This window comes from Macrobrachium rosenbergii, chromosome 13 (assembly GCF_040412425.1).
Source record: "Macrobrachium rosenbergii isolate ZJJX-2024 chromosome 13, ASM4041242v1, whole genome shotgun sequence".
Classification (NCBI taxonomy): domain Eukaryota; kingdom Metazoa; phylum Arthropoda; class Malacostraca; order Decapoda; family Palaemonidae; genus Macrobrachium; species Macrobrachium rosenbergii.
The window spans coordinates 28,378,699-28,400,249 of NC_089753.1; the positions used below are offsets into that span (position 1 = coordinate 28,378,699).

General features: G+C 37.3%; 2 protein-coding genes across 8 annotated transcripts in view; one reads left to right on the forward strand and one right to left on the reverse strand.

Moving 5' to 3' along the window:
* Positions 1 to 5,070, forward strand: part of LOC136845088 (uncharacterized) — a 261,817-nt gene extending 256,747 nt beyond the window's left edge. For both annotated transcript variants that reach the window (XR_010855063.1, XM_067114919.1), the window contains one exon: positions 2,901 to 5,070. Coding sequence is in view for 1 of the 2 variants with exons in the window: in XM_067114919.1 (XP_066971020.1) it covers positions 2,901 to 3,642 (742 nt within the window). In the remaining variant the exon portion in view is untranslated. The remainder of the gene's footprint in view (positions 1 to 2,900) is intronic.
* Positions 5,071 to 5,162: 92 nt separating this feature from the next.
* Positions 5,163 to 20,178, reverse strand: LOC136845086 (S-formylglutathione hydrolase). 6 transcript variants are annotated; one of them, XM_067114914.1, is made up of 8 exons: positions 20,043 to 20,120; positions 16,454 to 16,556; positions 16,174 to 16,261; positions 14,190 to 14,248; positions 12,085 to 12,213; positions 8,238 to 8,427; positions 7,368 to 7,587; positions 5,163 to 5,819 (listed from the first exon to the last, which is right to left on the reverse strand). In XM_067114914.1, exons 2-8 carry the CDS (start codon positions 16,479 to 16,481, stop codon positions 5,637 to 5,639), a joined length of 897 nt encoding a protein of 298 aa, XP_066971015.1. In that variant the 5' UTR covers positions 16,482 to 16,556; positions 20,043 to 20,120; the 3' UTR covers positions 5,163 to 5,636. The 6 variants fall into 6 exon arrangements, with proteins under 6 accessions (XP_066971015.1, XP_066971017.1, XP_066971016.1 ...); XM_067114916.1 differs by having other exon boundaries at positions 19,982 to 20,061; XM_067114915.1 differs by lacking the exon at positions 20,043 to 20,120 and adding an exon at positions 19,056 to 19,174.
* Between the last annotated feature and the right edge of the window lie 1,373 nt (positions 20,179 to 21,551).

Here is a 21,551-nt window from a genome sequence, read left to right on the forward strand (position 1 = left end):
GTGGTGGAGGTATATATTGAAGGAGGGTTGTGTTTTCTGGTCAAGAATGTGGTGGTCAGAAGAAGGGGCAGCAGTATTATTCTGCTTCTGTCAAACCCCCTCTCACCCATCCACCTAACCAAGGGTGTCATAAATCATTGAGAAATATTATTTGCTTCAAAACCTTGGCTACTTAGTCTCTTTCTTGACATCCCCAGAAGGACTTTCGTGGCCTGTGGCCTCCCCCAACCAACTCTGACCCTAGTATTGAAAATAACCCTCATTTACTCAGTAGTTCATGCAGGAGTCATGTTTGTTCTTGTAAGTTCTTGGAAACCTTTCAGGATTAGGGATCTGTGCAGTAGTTTTTTCTTTTATACAACACAAAGAGGCATTGTTGGTTGAAAAATATACTTAGGAAGGGGGTGTTACCTTTGCATCATAGGGCACTTATGTTACACTGGTGAATTTGGAAAAAGCCAAACCAGTGACAGAAGCCTCATGGATCAGCTGCTTTTTGCCTGGAGCAAAATGTTAGTGCCATACTTGAATACCTCTCAGAGGACATGTCTGACTCAGAACCTTGCAGCCTTCGTTCATGCTGACATATAATAGGTTTGCTTTCCCTTATAGGCTGCAGATAATGTCTAGAAGTGCAGAGGTTCATGTTCTTGTGCATGCTGTTTTGCAATGCTGTGACTGCTGCTTTACCACACACAACCTCTTCTTAGGCTTCATACAGCATACCTACATGAACCACCATTCATCCAGTAGTCACACATGTAAAGCTGATGACTGTGTGGTGTGACTTTTCCTCCCACAGTTTTACCACGGACTCAGGTTGTACAGAAAGGTCAAGAAAATGATTCTTCAAGCATTTATCATGTCATTCTGTGGAGCCACAACATGCTGCAGGCGTACTCCTTGCATCACTGCTTCTAGTGGGAATGGTATTGATTACAGTCAGATATTTCAACACTGAGCAGCTTACCTCCCTTTTCCTTCGTAAGCTTTTGAAGGGCGAGTACCATGATCACACACCACTATGTGATTTTTCCTGCACCCATACCAAAGATACTTGACTACAGTGGTAACCCCTCCTTTCCCCACCTCTCTCCACATCAATAAACCCATCAGCACTCAACATTCTTATTGAGCGAATCAGCATACATACACTGCTCAAATAATTCATCTGGCTGAACAAAGTTATTTCTCACTGCTTTCACTCAAGAGCATTCAATCATTAATTCACACATTCATCCTCAGACTCAGCTCTTCGTTGGGGGAGTGGGTTCTGTTCTCAGCTAGCGCTCTGCTGGCCACGAGTTTGAATCTCCGACTGGCCAGTGAAGAATAAGAGGAATTTATTTCTGGTGATAGAAATTCATTTCTCACTATAATGTGGTTCGGATTCCACGATAAGCTGTAGGTCCCATTGCTAGGTAACCAGTTGGTTCTTAGCCAAGTAAAAGAAATCTAATCCTTTAGGCCAGGCCTAGGAGAGCTGTTAATCAGCTCAGTGGTCTGGTTAAACTAAGATATACTTAAGTTTTGTGCAGTTTTATCCAAACTTTTGCCATTTAGTCTTGATGAATGTATATAACTGTTTGTACTGAAAAAAAATTTATGGTAGATTGCTTATTTTGTGGATGGAGGATTTACAAATCTGTATAATGGGTAACAAACAGCACGAACATACAGAATGATGCTAAAATAAATTCTCTCATGAAATTGCTGGTGCTGCAGGGAAAGATGAGGAGGTTTGTGGGAGCGTAGGTGACCCACGTGTAAAGTGTAGGTGGGTCACGTTATCTTTTCTATATATCCAAGTGCTTATTGTTTTCATTAATTGTACATGGTGTGTGTTTTTAATACTTAATTAACAGTACCATCTGTGTGTAGTGATAGTGATCATGTTGGATTGGTACAATTAATATGACACCCATCCTGATGAAGACATTTTGCTTTACAAAGCATGGTAGCTTAATGGTCGTACATTATTTCGAGTGGAAATGCTGTTATTGAACTTTATTCCTACCAAAATGTTATATATAGATATAGATCTTGCTTCTATGAGTTTTACTGATTTAGTGTGCATTTGCCTAGAGTAGATTACGTATCTTACTTCAAGGAAGGTTCAGGTTTGGAGGAGACCAGCGTGGGCTTGGGGTTAGGCATATGTACTGTCCAGTCTTTTCAGTCTAGGAAATCCTTATAGCTTTGTATAATTGATTGGATGAAGATGGTGTTATTGTATGTCCATTTATGTTTGCTCTTTCTTTTCCCTATGATCTGGAACACAGTACAGGCAGTCCCTGGTTTACGACGGGAGTTCCGTTCCTACGCCACATTATAAGCCGAAAATCGTTGTAACCTGAAAAATCGTCAAAAATTGTCAAAAATCCCAAGAAAACCTTACCTTTAATGCTTTGGGTGTATTGAAAACGATGTAAACTGCATTTTTATTGAGTTTTTCATAAGAAAAACTCAAATTTTTATTATTCTGCCGTTTTGTAGCCATACTTCTTCCATCGGATCGGCATCATAACCCAGGAACATGCGTTGTAAACTGGGAAATAATTCCTGATGAATATATTTGAAAAGCGTCGTAACCTCGGAAGGTCGTAAGCTGGACCCATAGTAACCCAGGGACTGCCTGTATTCATTTGGTTGCCATTGTCGTCTAATATTAAGGTTTGGAGTTACAGTTAGGTGATAAAGGACGGCCTAGATTCTAGATGGTAGAATGTGGAAATTATAACTCTTGTGCTGTTGTTGAAACCTTTTGATGCCAAGTGTTTGATAGTCATATATGATGGCCTGGAAGTTAGTGTATACATCCATGAGAGGACTGTTCATTGTGGGGAACTTATGTATTTGGATGCAACTTGAAATACTGACCATCCTTTTTTCCTTGACAGGGCATTGCAAGTAATATACACAGCTCAATCTATGGAAGTTATGGATGAAGAGAAGTACTCTCTGTCCTCAGGCAGTACTTTAGTCTCAGGGAGTTCTACCACCTGGTGCTCAACTCAACTTGTCCCCCCATTATTTACTACTACCACCCAGGGCCCAGCTTCGCTCCCAGCTGTAAAGTTTCCAGCTGTAATTGCTACGGCCCAATTGGACCTAGATACTAGCAGTTTATGTAAACCAAGATTTTCCATTATCCAGCCTTCTAAATTCAACCATTTTTCTTTTGATAATTTTCATTCGAATTCCAGATCATCCATAATCCAACCTTCTAGATTCCATGGCACCACAAGTCAGACGTGTTCTTTGTCTCATAGCAGTGTTCTATCAGATTCTCATAGAAGTAAGCCCCCTAACAACTCGTCAGTTCCATGTCCATTCGATGATACACCAGTCGAGTCCATAATTTCCACAGAGGATCAGATTAATGCCTTTACATTCATTGGTACATCAAAAAATGAGAATGTTGGGCCAAGTGTTTGTAGAAAGAATGAAAATTATCGGAAGGGTTTTTACAAAAGGAAACGGAGGTATTGTTTTTGGCAAAAAGGTCTGAGACGGCAAAGATACCATAAACGGCAAAAGCCGGTGTTTGTAAGCACTTTCTCAACTTCAACCTCAAGTACAGATCAGAAGGATGCAAAGGTTTTGGAAGGTAATGGTGGTGTGGATTCCACTTTTCTGTAAATGCATGAATATTTTAAAAACTGGTTCCCCATTTTACTTTTAAAGCTTAGTATGATCAAGGTAACTGTATTTCATTTTCTAATACCAAAGAAAAGCTAGTGAAATGTTATGAGAGGATATATATATATATTTTAGCTATAAGCAGTAATGTTCATATTTCATAAGGTTTAGAAAAATTACTTCTGTAACTATGTAATTTTAACATTGTACAATATTTAATTTTACCCAGAACTGAAGCGGTATAGAACCTGTATAAGATCAGAAAGATGAACAAACTTGGGGAACATAGCTGGCAGTATACTGTACCTGGCTGCCATGGGTGCCTGATATGTTTGGTGTTCTAAAATGTTTGTAGTTTTATTTCTGTCATGTTGTTTTAGTTTGGTACAGGAGTCTATATGCTCAGACATTCTTATCGAGCTTTTTATTTAATATGTGTTAAGATTTATTGAGCTTGTTACTTATGTATTAAGATTTATTGAGCTTGTTACTATGTATTAAGATTTATTGAGCTTGTTATTTATTATATATTAAGATTTATGTTCCTTTATTTTATATTCTGGAAGATGAGGTCTCTACGTCCTCTGGAACTTAGGAATTAAACATTACTTATTCTGATAAAGGACTTCTTTATATAAAAGGAAAAAGGAATCTACCGTTAGCCAAATATTGTCTGTAAATGCAGTCTTTACCTTTTTTTTTTCTAATTATTTAATAGGTATTCTTTTTAAGCTATTTTCATCCCAATTTGTAGTGTTACTTAGGTTTCAGTCTTAACTGTTTTGTAATCTGAATTTTCAATATTTCATATGCTTGTCTACACCCTCTACTGCAAATGGTTTTTCTGGCGATAAGTCATTCTTAAAGTTCACTTTTCTTACAGCCATATAATTGATTTTCTTGCTTGTGCAATAATCTTAAGCATTTTCTCCCTGTTATGTTAGCTCATACTCTATTTCTTATTGATCTACCTGATAATAATGTTTCTTATAAACGGAGGATTCTTGCAGACGTCATTTCATCCCCAGTTGCCGTAGAGACATTCACTGTCCTATTTAGGATGTTCTGATGATACTTTCAGGTTTTTTTGTGTGTGTGTGTGTGTGTGCTGAAATACCTCTCTTGTGTGGGTGTTTTAACGTCTTATTAGTCATCATCCTTTACTTCCTTGTAAACGCAAGTTAACTTTTTTAAAGTTTGAAAGAGAGAGAAAAGTTTAAAGTGTGAAAAACTGATGTAAGAAGCCAAACTGTAACCGACATATAATTCATTGTGAACTTGTTATTGTATTTATAGTTAGGAAGTTCGAGTATTGACCTTTTGAGAATCCTGATGTAAAAAGTGTTGTTTTGGCATACTGCATGTTAGCCTTCGGATGATTTTCTTTTGTAAACTTATAATGTAACATTATATTTCATGATACAAGGATTGCTTTTCTCTCATTTTGTTCTCATTTTAAAGCTTAATCATTGTTAAAAGTAACTGGCAGAAAACTACTAAGGTAAATTAATTAATCAGGAGACTTTTTTGGTATTTTATTACAAAGTAAGTGGAAATACTTTAAACTGACTTAAGTAGAGCACAGATTATGCTATAACAATTCCTTTATCAATCATAATTGTTGAGAGATTTTTTGGTACTTTAATACAAAGTAGGTGGAAGTAATTTAAACTGACTTAAGCAGAGCACAGGTTATGTTATAACAATTTCTTTATCAACAGTAGAGCACAGGTTATGCTATAACAATTCCTTATCAATCAAAAGTGTTGAGAGACTTTTTGGTACTTTAATATTAAGCAGATGGAAATACTTTAAACTGACTCAAGTAGAGCACAGGTGACAGGTTATGCTATAACAACTCCTTTAGACTTTTTGGTACTTTAATACAACGTAGATGGAAGTGCATTAAACTGGCCAACATAGAGCACAGGTTATGCTAAAACAATTCCGTATCAATCATAATTGCAGAACATTGAATGCACAAACCTAATAAACTAATTCTTCAAGAACTTCGCATGATGATCAAAGTGGTCTCCCATATATGTACTGATGAAGTAGTAGGAATGGTCATAGTCTTCCTGCATTCTCATAATGACAGGTACGCCTCCAGCAGCGCAGGCACTAACCAGGTTGTCTGGCAACAGCTGGCCCTGGGTCAAAAATGAGTCGGCCTTTCCCTGTAAAGAAACAAGAATAAAGCCATGAGCTCTGTGTTTTAAGTGGTTAAAAAAAAAAAAAAAAATCTCGGGTAGCTGAACCAAATGATACAAGCCAAATTTTCCAATAGATAGAATACTACTGCTTAAAAATGTCAAATTAAAAAATTTTAATTCATAGCTGTTCAATATGTTCAATTAAAAATAAGACTTGATTTTCCAAATGTAATTTTTGTATAAGATTGTAAAACTAATTTTTTATGCAAACCAATTGATCATAATTTGTCATAATTTGCAGTATCAAGCCCACCAGACATTTAACTTTGAAATTTTGAAAACAAGATGAGAGGAGCCAAATGATTTTTAATGCATGTGAGCCTTAGACCCATCAGTATGGAGTACTGTAATCACCATCAATCCTTTACGTAAGAGCAAGTAACACAGCCAAAACAAAAGGTTGGCAGGACAATTATTCAAGATTAATGGGATGTATCCCCTTTGTCCATGTTTTCTTAAGTCGTCTTGCAGGTCTTAGGCCTACTAAACGACCTAATTCCCTTCTGACAAACTATTCCTCATTACATGTTCAAACCACCTCAGTCTTATAGATCTTAGTTCCTTCCAGCCTCTGGACACCATCTCTTTGCCGTTCCTCAAATGGAATAGGATTTCCTCACCACAGTCTGGCCTAATAATGACCCCCTATAATTGTATCTTTCCAAAATCTTTACTATCCTTGTGTGAGTCCTGTTTCTGCAGCAGGTCTTATGTACCCATTGCAAGGCTTTATTCTGTATAGTAATGGGATATTTTTATTTACAAGTAGTCTAATTATCTCTCCATTTCTTTCAGGTTGCTGCTGCTATTTTTTTTTTTTTCCTTCCTGACATCTCAACTCTAGTCCAGTGTCTCTCCAATGTGTTGCACTCTGTCACAAAAGGATTTTCCACAAATCATCTTATTTGCTCTATATCAATCATCAAAGATCTTATACTGTGTAAAACATCTTGTATGAATGTAAAAAATTTGAGACATATGACCCAGCTCTTGGGTCAGGGAGGTCATTTAATGCCAGATTATCTCCCAAGATGCTAATCTGTTACATTTTGCTTTTTTTATGATCTTTTTGCTGACACTTTCTTGATGTTCCTTTTTGAAAGACTATTTCTCTTCATATATATCTATGCATGATGTTCTACCTCTACCTTTATGCAATGTCTGACTGAAATAATCTCAACTGTGTAGGAACAGCTGAGATCACAAGGTTCAATGTGACAGACAAACTTCGTACTAAAGTTGAAGTATAATCACTGTGACTTATAACCTAGAGGTGTGATTATAGGAAAAGTCTGAGTCGCACACTTGACAAAAAGACAAATAATTCTCCTTTACGTATTTTAATGCACAATGGTCTACCTCTAAGCCAACATAGTCTGAAATCCCTTCTGCACTAGAGAAAAGTTACAATAACAAGGAAACTGTATCACATGCATTGACTGCCCAAGAATGGTGTGGCATTCTAAGTCACTGTGAACTATAGCTGTGATTTCACAAAACCACTTCACATACCTGATCCACTAAGATCTCTAAAGGTGGCCCGTTGTACTTCTTGAGCAACTCGCAAGCATCATACTCCTTCCAAGCTCCTTTGTCCTCCCCAAGGTATCCAGTGAAAGCTTTCACACCCCAAGGGCAGTTGATGGGGTTGCAAATTGGGGCAAATGCAGACACAGACCTGTACTGGCCAGGGTTCTTGAGAGCACAAATAAGTGCACCATGCCCTCCCATGCTGTAAATCAAAAGGAATTTTTTGTTACTATGCAAATTACATGAAATCTAATGGTGGATTGATCTTGATAGTAAGTGGAAATTGACATAGAAGTAAGCTTTCAAAACTATAGTCACATTACCACTTTAAAATGTAAAGAGCAATTTGATTTATTATGAATAAGCAATTCAAAAGAAGTTCTTACTACATTCTCTTGTCTTTGCTTATACCTCTATTATTGTTGTTGCTTCTCACGGATATCTATCTTCTTTGTCTTCTCTCTTAATCCTTTCTCCCCACCCCCAAAATACCCTGGCCAATTGAGGCAATATCATGCACTGTTTGATATTTCCTTTCAACTGCAGATTCTTTGAATTATTCAAAGTAAGTAAAGATAAACTAATGTACACTGTACCACTGAAAAGAGCAGAGAAAATGCTACCAAAGTTTTAATATGCCTTTCTTTTTATTTAGCATTAAATTTTATATAAATTTTTATATTCTACATAACCATGGAGCCATCTCAAGATAGAAGCCACCAAGTGGCCAAATTTTAGATCCATTCATTAATGACATTAAATATAACCTTGGCCATCTGACAACCCTGAGAAAATGTTGGTGCTGGATGTTGAAACAAACTTCAGTTCATGTCCTGGCAATCAAGTACTTACCTGTGTCCCATTATGGCTGCTTTATCACTCTGGACTTTAAAGTTGGCAGCAATGATCTCGGGAAGCTCCTTTGTAATGTAAGAAAACATCCGGTAGTTGGTCTTCCATTTTTCTTCCGTGGCATCAACGTAAAATCCTGCTCCTGTGCCAAAGTCCCAGCTATCTTCCTCTCCTTCAATGTTGCAGCCTCCTGCAAATTTAAAAAATAGAAAGTAGTTGCAACATATTACTCCAGCTATTTTTACCAGTTTCAACATAAAAAAACCCAGTAGTTACCTGCAAAAAATTAAAGAAAAAGTGGTTCAATCACGTATCTTAGCCCTAACCACACTGTTTGCTGCAAAGTTTATCTTGTATGGACCATAAATCAGGTTTACATGATTAAAACTGTCATACTCGTGTAACAAGTGTGACCCTACAAGAGTGATTAAAGCACTTATAGTTTTGTTTTCCTTGACTAATAATATTTGTAAATTTTATTCTAGTGCCCTGTCCATGCTAAAATAATAATTAACAAACAGTACTACTACCTAAAAGGGTGGTGGATAACAAGAAAATTCAGGTACAAAAATACTGCCTAATAACTAATTATGAAGAACAAAACATCATTTCATTTTTCAGCCCACAAGTAAATTAATCTTCAATCTATTTCATTACCACCAATCATCATTTACAAATGATACATTACTCCAATTAGGATAAGGATAAAAGAGTTTTCTCCAACCCTATATGGTATTTTATAAATAGTGTAGCTGACAGTAAGCTAGGCACAGCCTACAGTAGATTTAAGCCTCTTGATTGTTCAATCTATTTCAATCAGCTTCATGGAAATAATATACAACAACTACAGTACTCACAGGGAATTGCTCAGTTCAAAACACTGGTATCAACTGCTACTGTGAGATGCTGTGTTTAAGCTTGAAACAAATACTATATAACTAACACAATGCATGTGTAAAATAATTGTGGGGGGGGATAAAAATATGGCTAATTCTTTGAAAATAAGCACTATAAATGTAAGAACAATGATGGGAGAAAGCAAGGAAGCGGTGAAAATGCTAACAAGAAGAAACATGGATGTGTATTCAGAAGGTAATGTATAAATGAGGTGGTACAAAATTCATCAGTAATGATACAGAAAAATATAAATTCTGGTTTCATCGCTGTGAAAGAAGGCGAAATGGAGTAGGCATACTGTCACAGATGAAACAGCTAAAGAGGTATGGAAATAAAATAATAATAATAATAATTATTATTATTATTATTATTCAGTAGATGAAACCTATTCATATGGAACAAGCCCAAAGGGACCAATAACTTGAAAATTCAAGCTTCCAAAGAATATGGTGTTTGTTTGTTAGTAAGTAAGAGTAAGTACAAAAAGAGATCCCACCTACTGAAAAAAAAAAATGCATTAAAATGCAAGAATAGTATTGGGGTAGTAATGCATTGCATTTTTGCTTGAACTTCCAGAGTTCCAACTGCACAACATCCTCTGGGAAGGTGTTCCACAGTCCAACAGTGTGAGGAATAAAGGACCTCTGGAACTGAGACATTCGACAGCGAGGCACATTTACTGCATATTGGTGGTGCTGTTCAAAAAATCTGGTCACTCTCAGCAGATAAAGGGGTTCAGGGATCAATTGTGAATGTGAAAAATCTCTGTTGAAATACAGCTTATGAAAATGTGACAATGGTCCAAGTCATAACTGCTACCATTAGGAAACAGAAACCTTCCACCACGAACCACTCTACCTAAAAGAGATAAATCCCTCGCAGAAGCAGACATCCACACCCGAGATCAGTATTCCCATAAAGGAAGTACAAATTACCTAAAACAGGTTACATTGATTTTATCACGTTATAAACATACGAGGCCTTAACAAACAATACCTAAAACTTTCAGGCTGCATTTGCTGAAACTTTCATTAGATGTTTCTCAAAAGTTAGAAGCAAGTCAAAAGCTACACCTAGAAGAGTTCAGGCTTCAGACTCACTCAGGAAAGTTCCATCCACCTGAAGGAGAGGATGGGGTGGGAAATCTGTACGAGATCTGCTAATCTATAGTTTTCGTTTTACTGGAGTTCTGGCACTGAGTACACCATTCCTTGATCCAGCCCATGTCCCAACTGAGGCTGACAGCAGCAGCATTTCTCGTCAGTGAGGACTTTACTACAACCAAAGTGTTGCATCATTGGCATACTGAACAATCTTGTTTTCCAAGACAACAACCATATCACTTGTGAACATTAAAAATAACAGTGGGCCAAGAACACTGCCCTGTGGAACTCCAGACACAATATATCTATGACAATACACAACAAAAACTGAGTTTTCCTGAATCATGTAATTATCAAACTCTGACCCACTTATATCCAAGATCATATTAAAAAAAAACAATATGGCACACCAGTAAACCCTGCAGTCACAAATCGAGGCCTGGACATTACTTAATGATATCTTCATTACAAAATCTAATTTAATCACACCACTGAGCAGATTTCTCTGGGGAATTTGTTCTCGACAAAAAATACAGTATACTGCCCCGTTACTTTCGCGGAAAAATTATTTGCCCAAAATTCACGTTATTTTTTTTCACTGAGAAATACTCACTAATTATTGTATTTTCATATCCTTTTCATGACTAAATGCACTTTTTGTGATAAAACTATTTAAATACTCAGGTATAAGCATTTTTAGTTTTTTTTTTGTGTGTGTGTTTAAACTCAAAATAGGCAGTTCTAAGTGTTTTTAGAAGGATTTTAAGTATTCACGGATCTTGTCTATTCACAGTGGGGATGCAGTATGCATTCCCCGTGAATATGGGGGTTTACTGTATATATATTTCATCTGACAAATTCCAGCTTTTTAAGCAATTCATTATTTAGACTGTAGACTGAAAGCTTTTACTGATTTGATTAATTTACAAATGAACTGGTCTAATGACCTAATGCTAGAACCAATAGGTTATTTAGTACCAAAATGTGAAGAGTAACTACAATAAAAAATAAATATGAAAAAAATTACTATTTTAAAATAATGAATTTACTTTGCTACAACTAAATACTGTAAAAATTCTAGTATATATCTTTAATGTATTCCATTACATTCTTGATATCAATGTCATAATTTAAAATTTGCTCTAAGCTGAAAGCTTTTAAGATTGACTCAATTTCTTGTAAGGATTTGTGTCCAATATTTGCATTTGTTGTTGAATGAAAATGGACATTCATAAAAAATATGTTTTACTGCTCTTGCTGTGCTGCATTCCCTTCAGATAGGAACTGGATCACAAGTGGGTGGCCAAGGGGTAACCTTGTGTTAAACGGGTACGCCTAACTCTTGGACATAATATCACTTCTACTATGCGTTCCTGTAATTTTATAATGGCAACATCTACAACCCTACTGTGGGTTTAATCTGCTTTTACATATCCTGATGTTTATTTGTGCTACCTACAACTCAATGTTGGAGATCAAAACCAACTTAAATGATCAGGGTTTCCCCACCCATTGAAAGGTCCAGTTCCTCTCAAAAGCTATCATCACTGGTTCCCTCTACTGACTCAAGAACCTTGAGGTTTTGGGAACTTCTGATAAGCATGTTTATCACCAAGATGCAGAGCCAGTGACTTAAGGAGACATGTCCAACCATAGTCCAATTAATTCTCCCATAAATGTAAATTTCTAGCCTTTGTGTGTATTGTGACATTTCTCAATAAAACCTATTTATTTCATCCATTATACCAGTCATCAAATAAGTTGTAGCAGAATAAGGGCATATTCCTATCAAAGCTATTTTAATATAAAATATAAAAACATTAACATTCTATCAGTATCTAACTCACGAGGGCTTGTGTCTGGTGCAACCACCAAGAATCCATGTTTAGATGCATACTGCTGGGCTCCAGCCTTTGTAACAAAATTCTGCTCAGTGCACGTCAGGCCTGATAACCAATACACAACAGGTACTGGCCCTGTAAAAGAAAAATGGCATTTCTTTATAACCAGATAAAAAAAAAATTGAAAGAACTTGCTGTCATAACAAAGAATGTAGAGTACAGTTATAGGTTTCAATTTTAGTTTACCTTTTTCCATGTACTGTCCTGCATACTGAATGACCAAAGTAACTAATTGTGTTGCTATTACCAGAAGTAATGGGGAACTCTTATCATCATTAACATCAAGGAACAAACTTAATCATAACATTTATTAAAACAAACATGAATAAAGTACAGTAATGTCCATTTCAAACCTAAAATATAAACATATTCTCTGCTTTACTCTCTAAAACAACATAAATTGACAGCACAAGGATAAATCTTAAAAATTTCAGTCATGCCCATGATTTCCAGGAAAAGAATAGCACTGCACATTTAAAATCATGAAATTTAGTGTTTCTCATCTCTAAGATGATGCTGCAATCAGATGTCTTAATTAAACATTTAATAAAGGTCAACATAAAGCTCAAAGGAACTGGGGTTTGTCAGATAAAACAAAATCGACACAAAAGCATTGTCTTCACGACTGAAAAATCGAATTAGGCAACAAAACTTTCATATAGTTCATTAGCATGACTGGGATTCTGTACGCAACCATGGAAAGCTGTAGTGGTATGTTGAGTTTGTCACATTCTTTTGTTTTGTCTCCTGGGAAACAAAATGCCATCAGAGTGCAATGCCACACAAATAATTTTGCAATTACGTTAAACGTTTCCAAATTCAGCTGAATACACAACTACTGTAATATAAGAGTTTTCAGCATCAAAACTCCTATAACAATCATACAGTGACCTACGATGAATGAAAATACATTACAATGCTACAATTTGTTTTAAAAAGCATAGATAAAACAAAATCTCAATTAATAAACCATTCATTTCTTCACTAAATAGCTTTCTTATTCATAACAAAGTGAGGTGATAAGGGAACCAGTAAACACCTACATTTTCCCTACTCCTTGTATCGTCCTCCATTAAATGGACAAAAATAACTGCTTAAGATCCTCTGTAAGAACAGAGAATGGATGAAAACTGAAAGACAAAATAAATTTGTCGAGAACAAATTTTTAAAGTAATTTGTAATTTTCCCAACATAACATCACAAACAAACGAGCTAATTAGACAAAAGAACAGAAAACAGAAATCTTTAGAACTGGGATTACAAAAATAAGTCAGGATATTTTAGGGTTGTTAAAATCCCTTGTTGTAAAAAGTATGCAAAGAACCACCTCCATTTTTACTCCTTGTATGTTATTAAATGGAAAAAATAACGTACAAAAATACAAATTTTTAAAAATTTGTATTTTTCTTAACATACAAACCTGTTCTTTACATATGGGGCTGTTAAGAATACAAACCCTCGGTCTTTTTGTTCATGGGATTAAACCTTTCAGCGAGCTGGAAATCCAGCCATTAACATATCTACCACTATTTTCTTACATAGGTTTACAATGACAGAGTAAACCATAGGTTTATATTCTGCATATTTCTTAATCAAACTGACAAGTTTAATGATCAATATGAGTAGTCAAGATGACAGCAAATTACTGAAATCAAGAAACCAAATGAAAACAAACAAGTAAAAATCAAATTTTTTGCACTGTATAATGCTGTATGAAACTCTCAGCCACGGACTATGAAAACTCTCTGTCACGGCCCATGAAACTTTCAGCCACAGCCAGATGGTGGACTGTGTTGTTGGCACCTATAGCGGTGGCAGACGGACAATCATGGCTAACTTTAATCTTAAATAAAATAAAAATAACGAGGCTAGAGGGCAGCAATTTGGTGATTGGAGGGTGGATGATCAACATACCAATTTGCAGCCCTCTAGCCTCAGTAATTTTTAAGACACGTGGGTGGAAAGAAAAAGTGCAGATGGACAGACAAATTGCCATCTCAATAGTTTTCTTTTACAGAAAACAAAAAAAAAAAGTAAGAGCTCTGACCCACCTGATTCTGCCTGTGGAGGAACATAGACACCAAACTTCATTTTACACTGCAGCTCCGTACTGAAAGTAAATGTTACTAAATTACAATCATCAATATAAAAGTATTTTTATACTAGATTTACTGTATAAACTCTCTAATCTACGGTTGCCAAACATAAACACTATCTATATGCATTAAATATAAATTATACAAATGCCTTAATTTGCCAATGAAGGCAGAGAGAGAGAGAGAGCAAGACCTTATCATTAAAAAGTACAGTAATTCAGTTGGCAAAAGCAGCTTTGCACTGAAAAGGTGTTCCTGCTTTTATTAAAAAAAAAAACTCCATCACTTTCCATGCAACTGCACAATCAAGTTCACCCAAGATTATGAACCAGATCACAAAATAGATATTGTTGCCATCAACATTTTGATGACATGTTTCTCTTTCAAGTGATTAGACAAAATGAGTTTCCTTCTTTGTCGTCGATCTTGTACACCTTTTGTTTGGTTTCCATTTACTTTACATCTTCACCTATCCCATTTTTTTTATATGACTTAATGGGGCCTTCCCATTGGTCTCTCTGGCTACCTTCATTCAGGAGGGTTGATGTTCCAAGTCTAAGGACAAAAAAACTCAGAAGGGATGTTACAGAAGATACAGCGTTCTAGTTAGCCACTACTAAATAAATGACATTTTGTTCTATAGCCAGGGATACTAAGGCCATTAAAAAAGCACTTGAAGGCAAGTAACACCTGCAAAGCACAACAATGACAAGTATCTATGGGAAGGAACAGAACAGTTCTGTCCTGCAATCCAGAACTATCTTTCATAAAAATTTGCCCCATGAGTGCAGAAAAGTGAGGAAGAAGCAGGCATCACAGCTGGCAAAATGGGAGACCCAGCAGACTGTCCAATCTGTGTGTAAAACTCACTCAGCCCATGGGACAGTCTATAGGTAAGGGTACATTCTGGGAACATCTATGGCATACGGTAACGACCTGCTGCAAGTGGATTACTCAAATTCATATCTACAAACAAAGATCTCAGGATACACAAGGTACAGGTTGAAGCAAAAAGAATTGGCACAAGTTCATAAAACCCAAACTATAGGGTGGATGGTACTGACCTGCAGACACAGGACCAATACCAAGAGCCAGGGATACACAAGAATGTCCAAAGGTGGCAAGACCTGCCACTAGTGTGTTTGAAACTGAGAAGCAAGCTGATCGGCACAGTACAGGAAGACTTAGCCAAACAGGCCTGGATGTATATGACACAGGCCCAATACCATCATGACACAAGAATGTCCAGCTGGTGCCCTGCCACTACTGTGTTTGGAACATGAATTTCAGCCATCAGCCAAGCCCAGGCTCAGCTGGTGCAGACCTATGATGTCATGCAGTGATGAAAGGGAAATTGAGAATAGAAAGGTTTGAAAGGTGTAACAGGAAAAAAACCTTGCAGCTGAATTATGAAACAAGTGATAGGTGAGGGTGGAAAGACAGATGGAAGAGAATGTGAATGGAAGTACAGTAAAAGGAATGAAAGGGGGTTGCAGCTAGGGCTGAATAGATGGTGCAAAAAACCTTAAGTAAACCCTACAGTGCACTGCGTAAGGTGCACTGACAGCACTACAACCCTACGGAGAGAGCATAAGTGGTACGCAGGCAAGTGCAGTGCACTTCATGCCAATCACAGTGACATAAAAAACAAAATACCATCAATGAAACTATCTTTGCTAGAAGTAATGAAACTATCTTTGCTAGAAGTAAAGACAAAAACAGTCTCAGATGAAGAGTATCCTCGTAAAACATACTCGGCCAAAACAAGAATGACTAAAGAGTAATAACAGACATGATAAAGAGGCCGACTTGCCTGGAAGACATAACATCATCTTTATACTACTGCTCCAATCATGACAATGAACTCTGACAGAAGCAATGGCATTTGTAAAAACAACATCAGTGACATTTTGTAAGAACAAATGTCTCAGTTTCTTACCTATCATGACAATACACCTTCTGCCAACCTCCAAATATTTTGTTGGAGCTTTCCTGGACAATTGAGGTCATGGCTGTAAAAGTTCTACCTGAAACAAGAGCAAAGGTCATTTAAATAAGGTAAATAATCATGAAATACTGTATACTGCTTGACACGTAATTCACATAATCATGAAATATACTGCTTGACACATAATTCATTTAATTCAAAATACATTTCTATTATCATTACTGTATTCTTATGCCACTAAAGTTATCATACGCAAAATCAACTACAGTACCTTGTAGTGAACAGTAAATGCCTAGCATACAAATTGAGCCAACACACTTTACACGAAAGCTTTCCCTTTTCCGAATCTATCTGTGGTTACTTGAATCAGTCACCTGCATAAAAATATACAGCATGACAAAGTTATTAGAATAAAAATTTAGTACATGTAAACTGAGATCACCTTTGTCTGTGCTTAAACAATTTGCAAGAGTGTATGCATTTACTTATTCCCCTTTTACTTTTCAAGCCTCAAAATTCTTTCACTTGTTTCCTGTCTCAATTCCTTCACAGCTAAGTTGTAAACAAACCTGAGGGTCCGTCTTTAATTCTAAATCTTAAAATTTATTTTAAAAATATTCTTTAAGCATCCGATATTTGGTTGAGTACAATATCATCAAGTGACAACAATTCTTCAATTAATTTAATTCCAAAATTTGACATTTTCTGTTGGATGAAGTTTCGACAATGTTCAGAGGCAGAACTTTGGGGCATTTACCAATGGCAAGAAGTACAGTACAAGCAAACATTCAGTTCTTACTCCTTTCCTACTCGACTTTAGGGATTTTGTAATCGAAAACTTGCAAAAATGTAAGGTCATTTAGCAGATTAGAGACAAACAAGTTCCCCATATGTTAAAAGTTTGCAATTTCATACCCAGGTCAGCCTGACTGAAGTGTTTTCAATTGCACAATAGCCTTATGGATAAGCAAGTCAAGATGCTACCCTAACCTCTCAACACCAAGAGCACAAAATTCTTTATTAACTCTTAAGCCTGACATTTCAAACTGTATTTGAGTTAGCTCCCTGGATAAAGAGTATTTTCGGCCAGGGTTTCATCAAGGGGCAAACTATCAGTTACTAACAAATTAGTGCAATACCTGTTTGACGGTCTTGTTGGAAAGCCAACTGTTCATTCAAACTTCACTGGCCAAAACCCTGCCCTAACCTATCACAGTCTACAACAGAATCAAATGAAGTACCCAGCCCAAACCATGGGTGACCCCAAGAAGTAATTGATTGAATGCATTGGCTAGCATCTGCAATACAGGCTGCATCTTACATAGGCTATGCAGGCTACATAGCCTTGGATAAGGCAGCCAAAAACTTAGGCTTAAGGTTTCGACTGGAATTAGCTGTCTTCCACCAAGATCAGCCTGGAGTAGGTTAATAGTCATATATACAGAGCCTATAGGAAACCTATAATCCTAGGTGACCCTACGAAGTAATTGATTAATGTACTGGCTAGTACCTACAGCATACATATTCTATGCATGCTATATATCCTGGGCTAAGGCAGCCAATAAATTGGGCTTACATTTTCCACTGGAATTTGGCTGTCTTCCACCAAGATCAGCCTGGCATAGAATAAAACTCGTATATATGGAGCCTATAGTAAACATGTAAACGTATAACCCTAATAAAATACAGGTTTAAAATGAGGACTTCTAGGGTACCACGGCCTCGTTCCCGCCCGGAACACTGACCACCTATTGTTTTATATTTGTGATTATATTTATGTCCATTGTTTTTCTTTATATTTACCGTCTTTGGGCTAGTTCGTATGTTTTACGTACAGAGCTGCTGAAAGTCCGAGGGACCCTACTTTTGGTGCCAAAAAATTGCTATAGAAAACGCACCCTTTTTAAATAGCTCCCGTTTTGCTTCATGTCAGTAATGAAAAGCGTGTTTTTGGTGGTGTTTCCCAAAGGGAAAGCAAAAACAAAAGTTAATAAAAACAGTAAGGGGGACCATGTTGGGAACCGGGGTTTCGGGTGGGGAGAAGCAAAAGCTGGGATTTGTGGCGGCCGTAACGTAAAAAATTCGCTAGTTTCTGACCCGCTAGTCTGCATACAAACGTTTGTCCCACTATGCAACAAACATAAGGTTGCCCGCTAGTCTGCATACAAACGTTTGTCCCGCTATTCAACAAACATAAAGTTGACCCGCTCGTCTGCATACAAACGTTTGTCCCGCTATTCAACAAACATAAGGTTGCCCGCTGCATACAAACGTTTGTCCCGCTATTCAACAAACATAAGGTTGCCCGCTAGTCTGCATACAAAAGGTTGCCCCGCTAGGCTACGAACCTAAGGCTGACCCGCTAAACTACAGAAGCGAAAGTCAGGTTTCCTGCTTGCCGAAACGTACAGTGTTCGCTATTTTCTGACCCGCTAGCCTGCATACAAAAGGTTGTCCCGCTAGGCTACTACCGTAAGGCTGACCCGCCAAAGTACATACGTGATGCTGACCCGCTAATCTACATGCATGAGGCTGACCCACTACACTGCATGTGTGAGGCTGACCCTACCTACATCAGGGCGGATGGAAAACGCTAGCCTAGGCTACCTGTAGCCTACATAAGAAACCTCAGTTAGACTATTCCCTACCTCCCTACCTACATTAGAACAGGCGTAAATTTTGTAACGGTGATTGTTTGAACATATCTGGTCTCAGATCGGGGTGGTGGAACGGCGCTGCGCGCCTTATCCGCATTTTTAATGATTCTTGGTAGCCATGGGTTACAAAAAACAACTGACACTAGGGTCAGTTCTAAAACCCTACCTAACCTAGCAGCAAAACAATGTAAAAAGGCAGGTAAATGCTGTGCCTACCTTATTCAAAGTCGCTGCTGTCCGACCACGTAGGTTACGTAGATAACAGTATCGGCTCCGCTTAACTAAATCCAAAAGGGCCCGAAATGGACACGGAACACCTTCTAGGTATCGCTTCTGGGAACAAAAAAAAAAAAAGTAACTTTCCATCGCGGCAGTTCGAGAAAGAAAGAAAGCGTGGTTCTGGTATTGGCCAAGGCCTATGGATCATATCGACAGAAAGCATTATGATCGGTTCGAAGTATTTAATCCGTAAGCCCTAGGGCATGACCTGGGTCAGCCCGAGATACGATTGGACGGAATTAAATTTCCCGCGATGCGACCAGGGGCGCAGGCGCAGCCTTAGGAACTACGGGTCGAGAGAAGCGCCGCACAGCCTTAGGAACTACGGAGAGCGCTGCTCCGTGACACCGTTCGCCAACTGAAAAAAGTGACGCCCCGCTGAAAAAATTGTCGTTCGGGAATGTCAAGCTAACTGGTCAAGGAAGTTACTTTTTGGGTCGAATCGGGCCCGCTGAAGTTTTTATTCTATGCAAGTTTTTCATTTGGAGTCATTGTTAACGAGCTGCGGGGGTGTCCCTAGGATAGGCAAAATACCCTTACGTTTATCCCCAAGTACTGGCCGAAACACGACGCCCATTTTCCACGTAAATCAATAGGTACCGAAACAGGGGCGAGTGGTATTGTCCTCAATTTTACCCAAATAAAATGGCATAATGACAGAGCCTCCATTAACCTAACCACGGTTCCATATCATTAATTATGCCACACCAGCAGATAAGAACCAGGCCTGTCACATGGGAGGCCCAACCACCCGGCAACGGCGCCATCCCCATCCCCCAAATCTTCCTCCTAAATGAACACAAAACCGCCATGACACTTCGTATTTCTTTTAAAAAATATGCGAAATAATAATATGGCCTCACATCCCGACTGAAAATCACAGCAAATAAGAACTTTAAGCGGAAAAACTTCGTCAAATCATACCCACGTCGCAGCACCTAGCAACAGGGAGCCGCTTTGTCAGTCCGAGGTTTTGTTGATGTCTGGTCGCCGGCGACCGCAGACTATCCCTCTTAAGGATTAAAGATTGCGTAATGACTCTCATATTTTAGCTTTGTGTCCTTTGTCTTTGGTTGATTATTTGACTTATTAATATAATAATACTGATTATGTACAATTATCGACCTGTTCTGTATTATAAAAATACCTTTAACATCACTCAAATGTAGCACGTAGTTAGCGATACTACGATGCATCACTCGTAGATGATAAACATTTGTCGTTGGTGATTCATGCAATGGAATTATCTATCAATTCAAAATTTTAAGTTTTATATATATATATATATATATATATATATTATATAAATGTCCTTAAAATTATTTAAATGTTGCACCTAATTACCGATACTAATATACAGCACTCGCAATATCACTTGTCGCTGGTGATTTCGCTGAAATGTTCATGTAATATCTATTGATATACAGTATATTCTCCGCCTGTTTGATATTATATAAACATCTTTAAAATCGTTTCAATGTTGCACTTAGTTAGCCATACTAAGACACAGTGCTCATAATACACTTATGTAAAACGCCGTGATTGTGGTAGGGGATATAATGTATGTAAATAACATATGTTAAGTCAATTAAATGAAAATGACAGATCATCGAGGCCATGACACTTCGTCTACTGTGACATAAAGCATCATTTCGTAATTTTAAAACTAACATGAAAAGCATTCTGTTTTAAGAAATGTCAGTAATGAACTGTCATCCTTCCAATGGCTATAATTTCTGACTTTTTTATGTTTGTTCCTTGAACTCTTATGAAAGTGTGAATTACAAGTAGGCCTATAATTTGTCTTATATTGCCAATATTATACTTTTTTCTGTGAGTTATACTGCTTTGTTTATGGCTGTCTTTACTGACATTTTTACATATGAGCAGTGCTTCTCTACTTATTCTTCTGTTTCATTATACTTACTCTTATATTGCAGAGAATGCCATTAACTGTCTAATCCTTATAGTCATGACACTCCCAGAATATGATGTGATGGGAGTGGCTAACCAAGATTAGTCTGGCATGTCTAGGTGAGGAAAAGATTCCAAAAGAATGGTTGACAGGAATATTTTTCCCCCTATATCAGGGTAAACAGGTGATAAACTGACTTTAAGAATGAGAGGAAATGTGTGGGTTTATCATATAAGAAATTTGAGAAATCTGAAAGCAAAGGGTACAAGCTTTTTGTGTCATACCTACTGTTTTATTTACAGTACTTGTTTGAATTTCACCGACAGCTACGAATTTGTGGGTAGTTACATCTCTCTCAGCAAGTTTCTCTGAAGTCTGACATCCATTTATCAAAACACCCCTACACAAATCTAAATTCATTTTTTCAAAGATTCTTGATCAATTTTGAGCTTTAAGGCTTGTAATAATAACAATGGTCATCAATTCTGTGGCTTTAGCTGCCCGGCTGATGACCCTAT

What these genes read in the sequence shown, in the direction of transcription:
- LOC136845086 (XM_067114913.1), bottom strand. Translation starts at nt 20,163, where the DNA reads ATGAGAGTCATTACGCAATCTTTAATCCTTAAGAGGGATAGTCTGCGG. An exon ending in TCCTCCACAGGCAGAATCAG is followed by an intron (nt 12,214 to 14,189) that starts GTGGGTCAGAGC and finishes TTTCTTTTACAG; the next exon opens with GGCCAGTACCTGTTGTGTAT. An exon ending in GCAGCCATAATGGGACACAG is followed by an intron (nt 7,588 to 8,237) that starts GTAAGTACTTGA and finishes TTTGATTTACAG; the next exon opens with CATGGGAGGGCATGGTGCAC.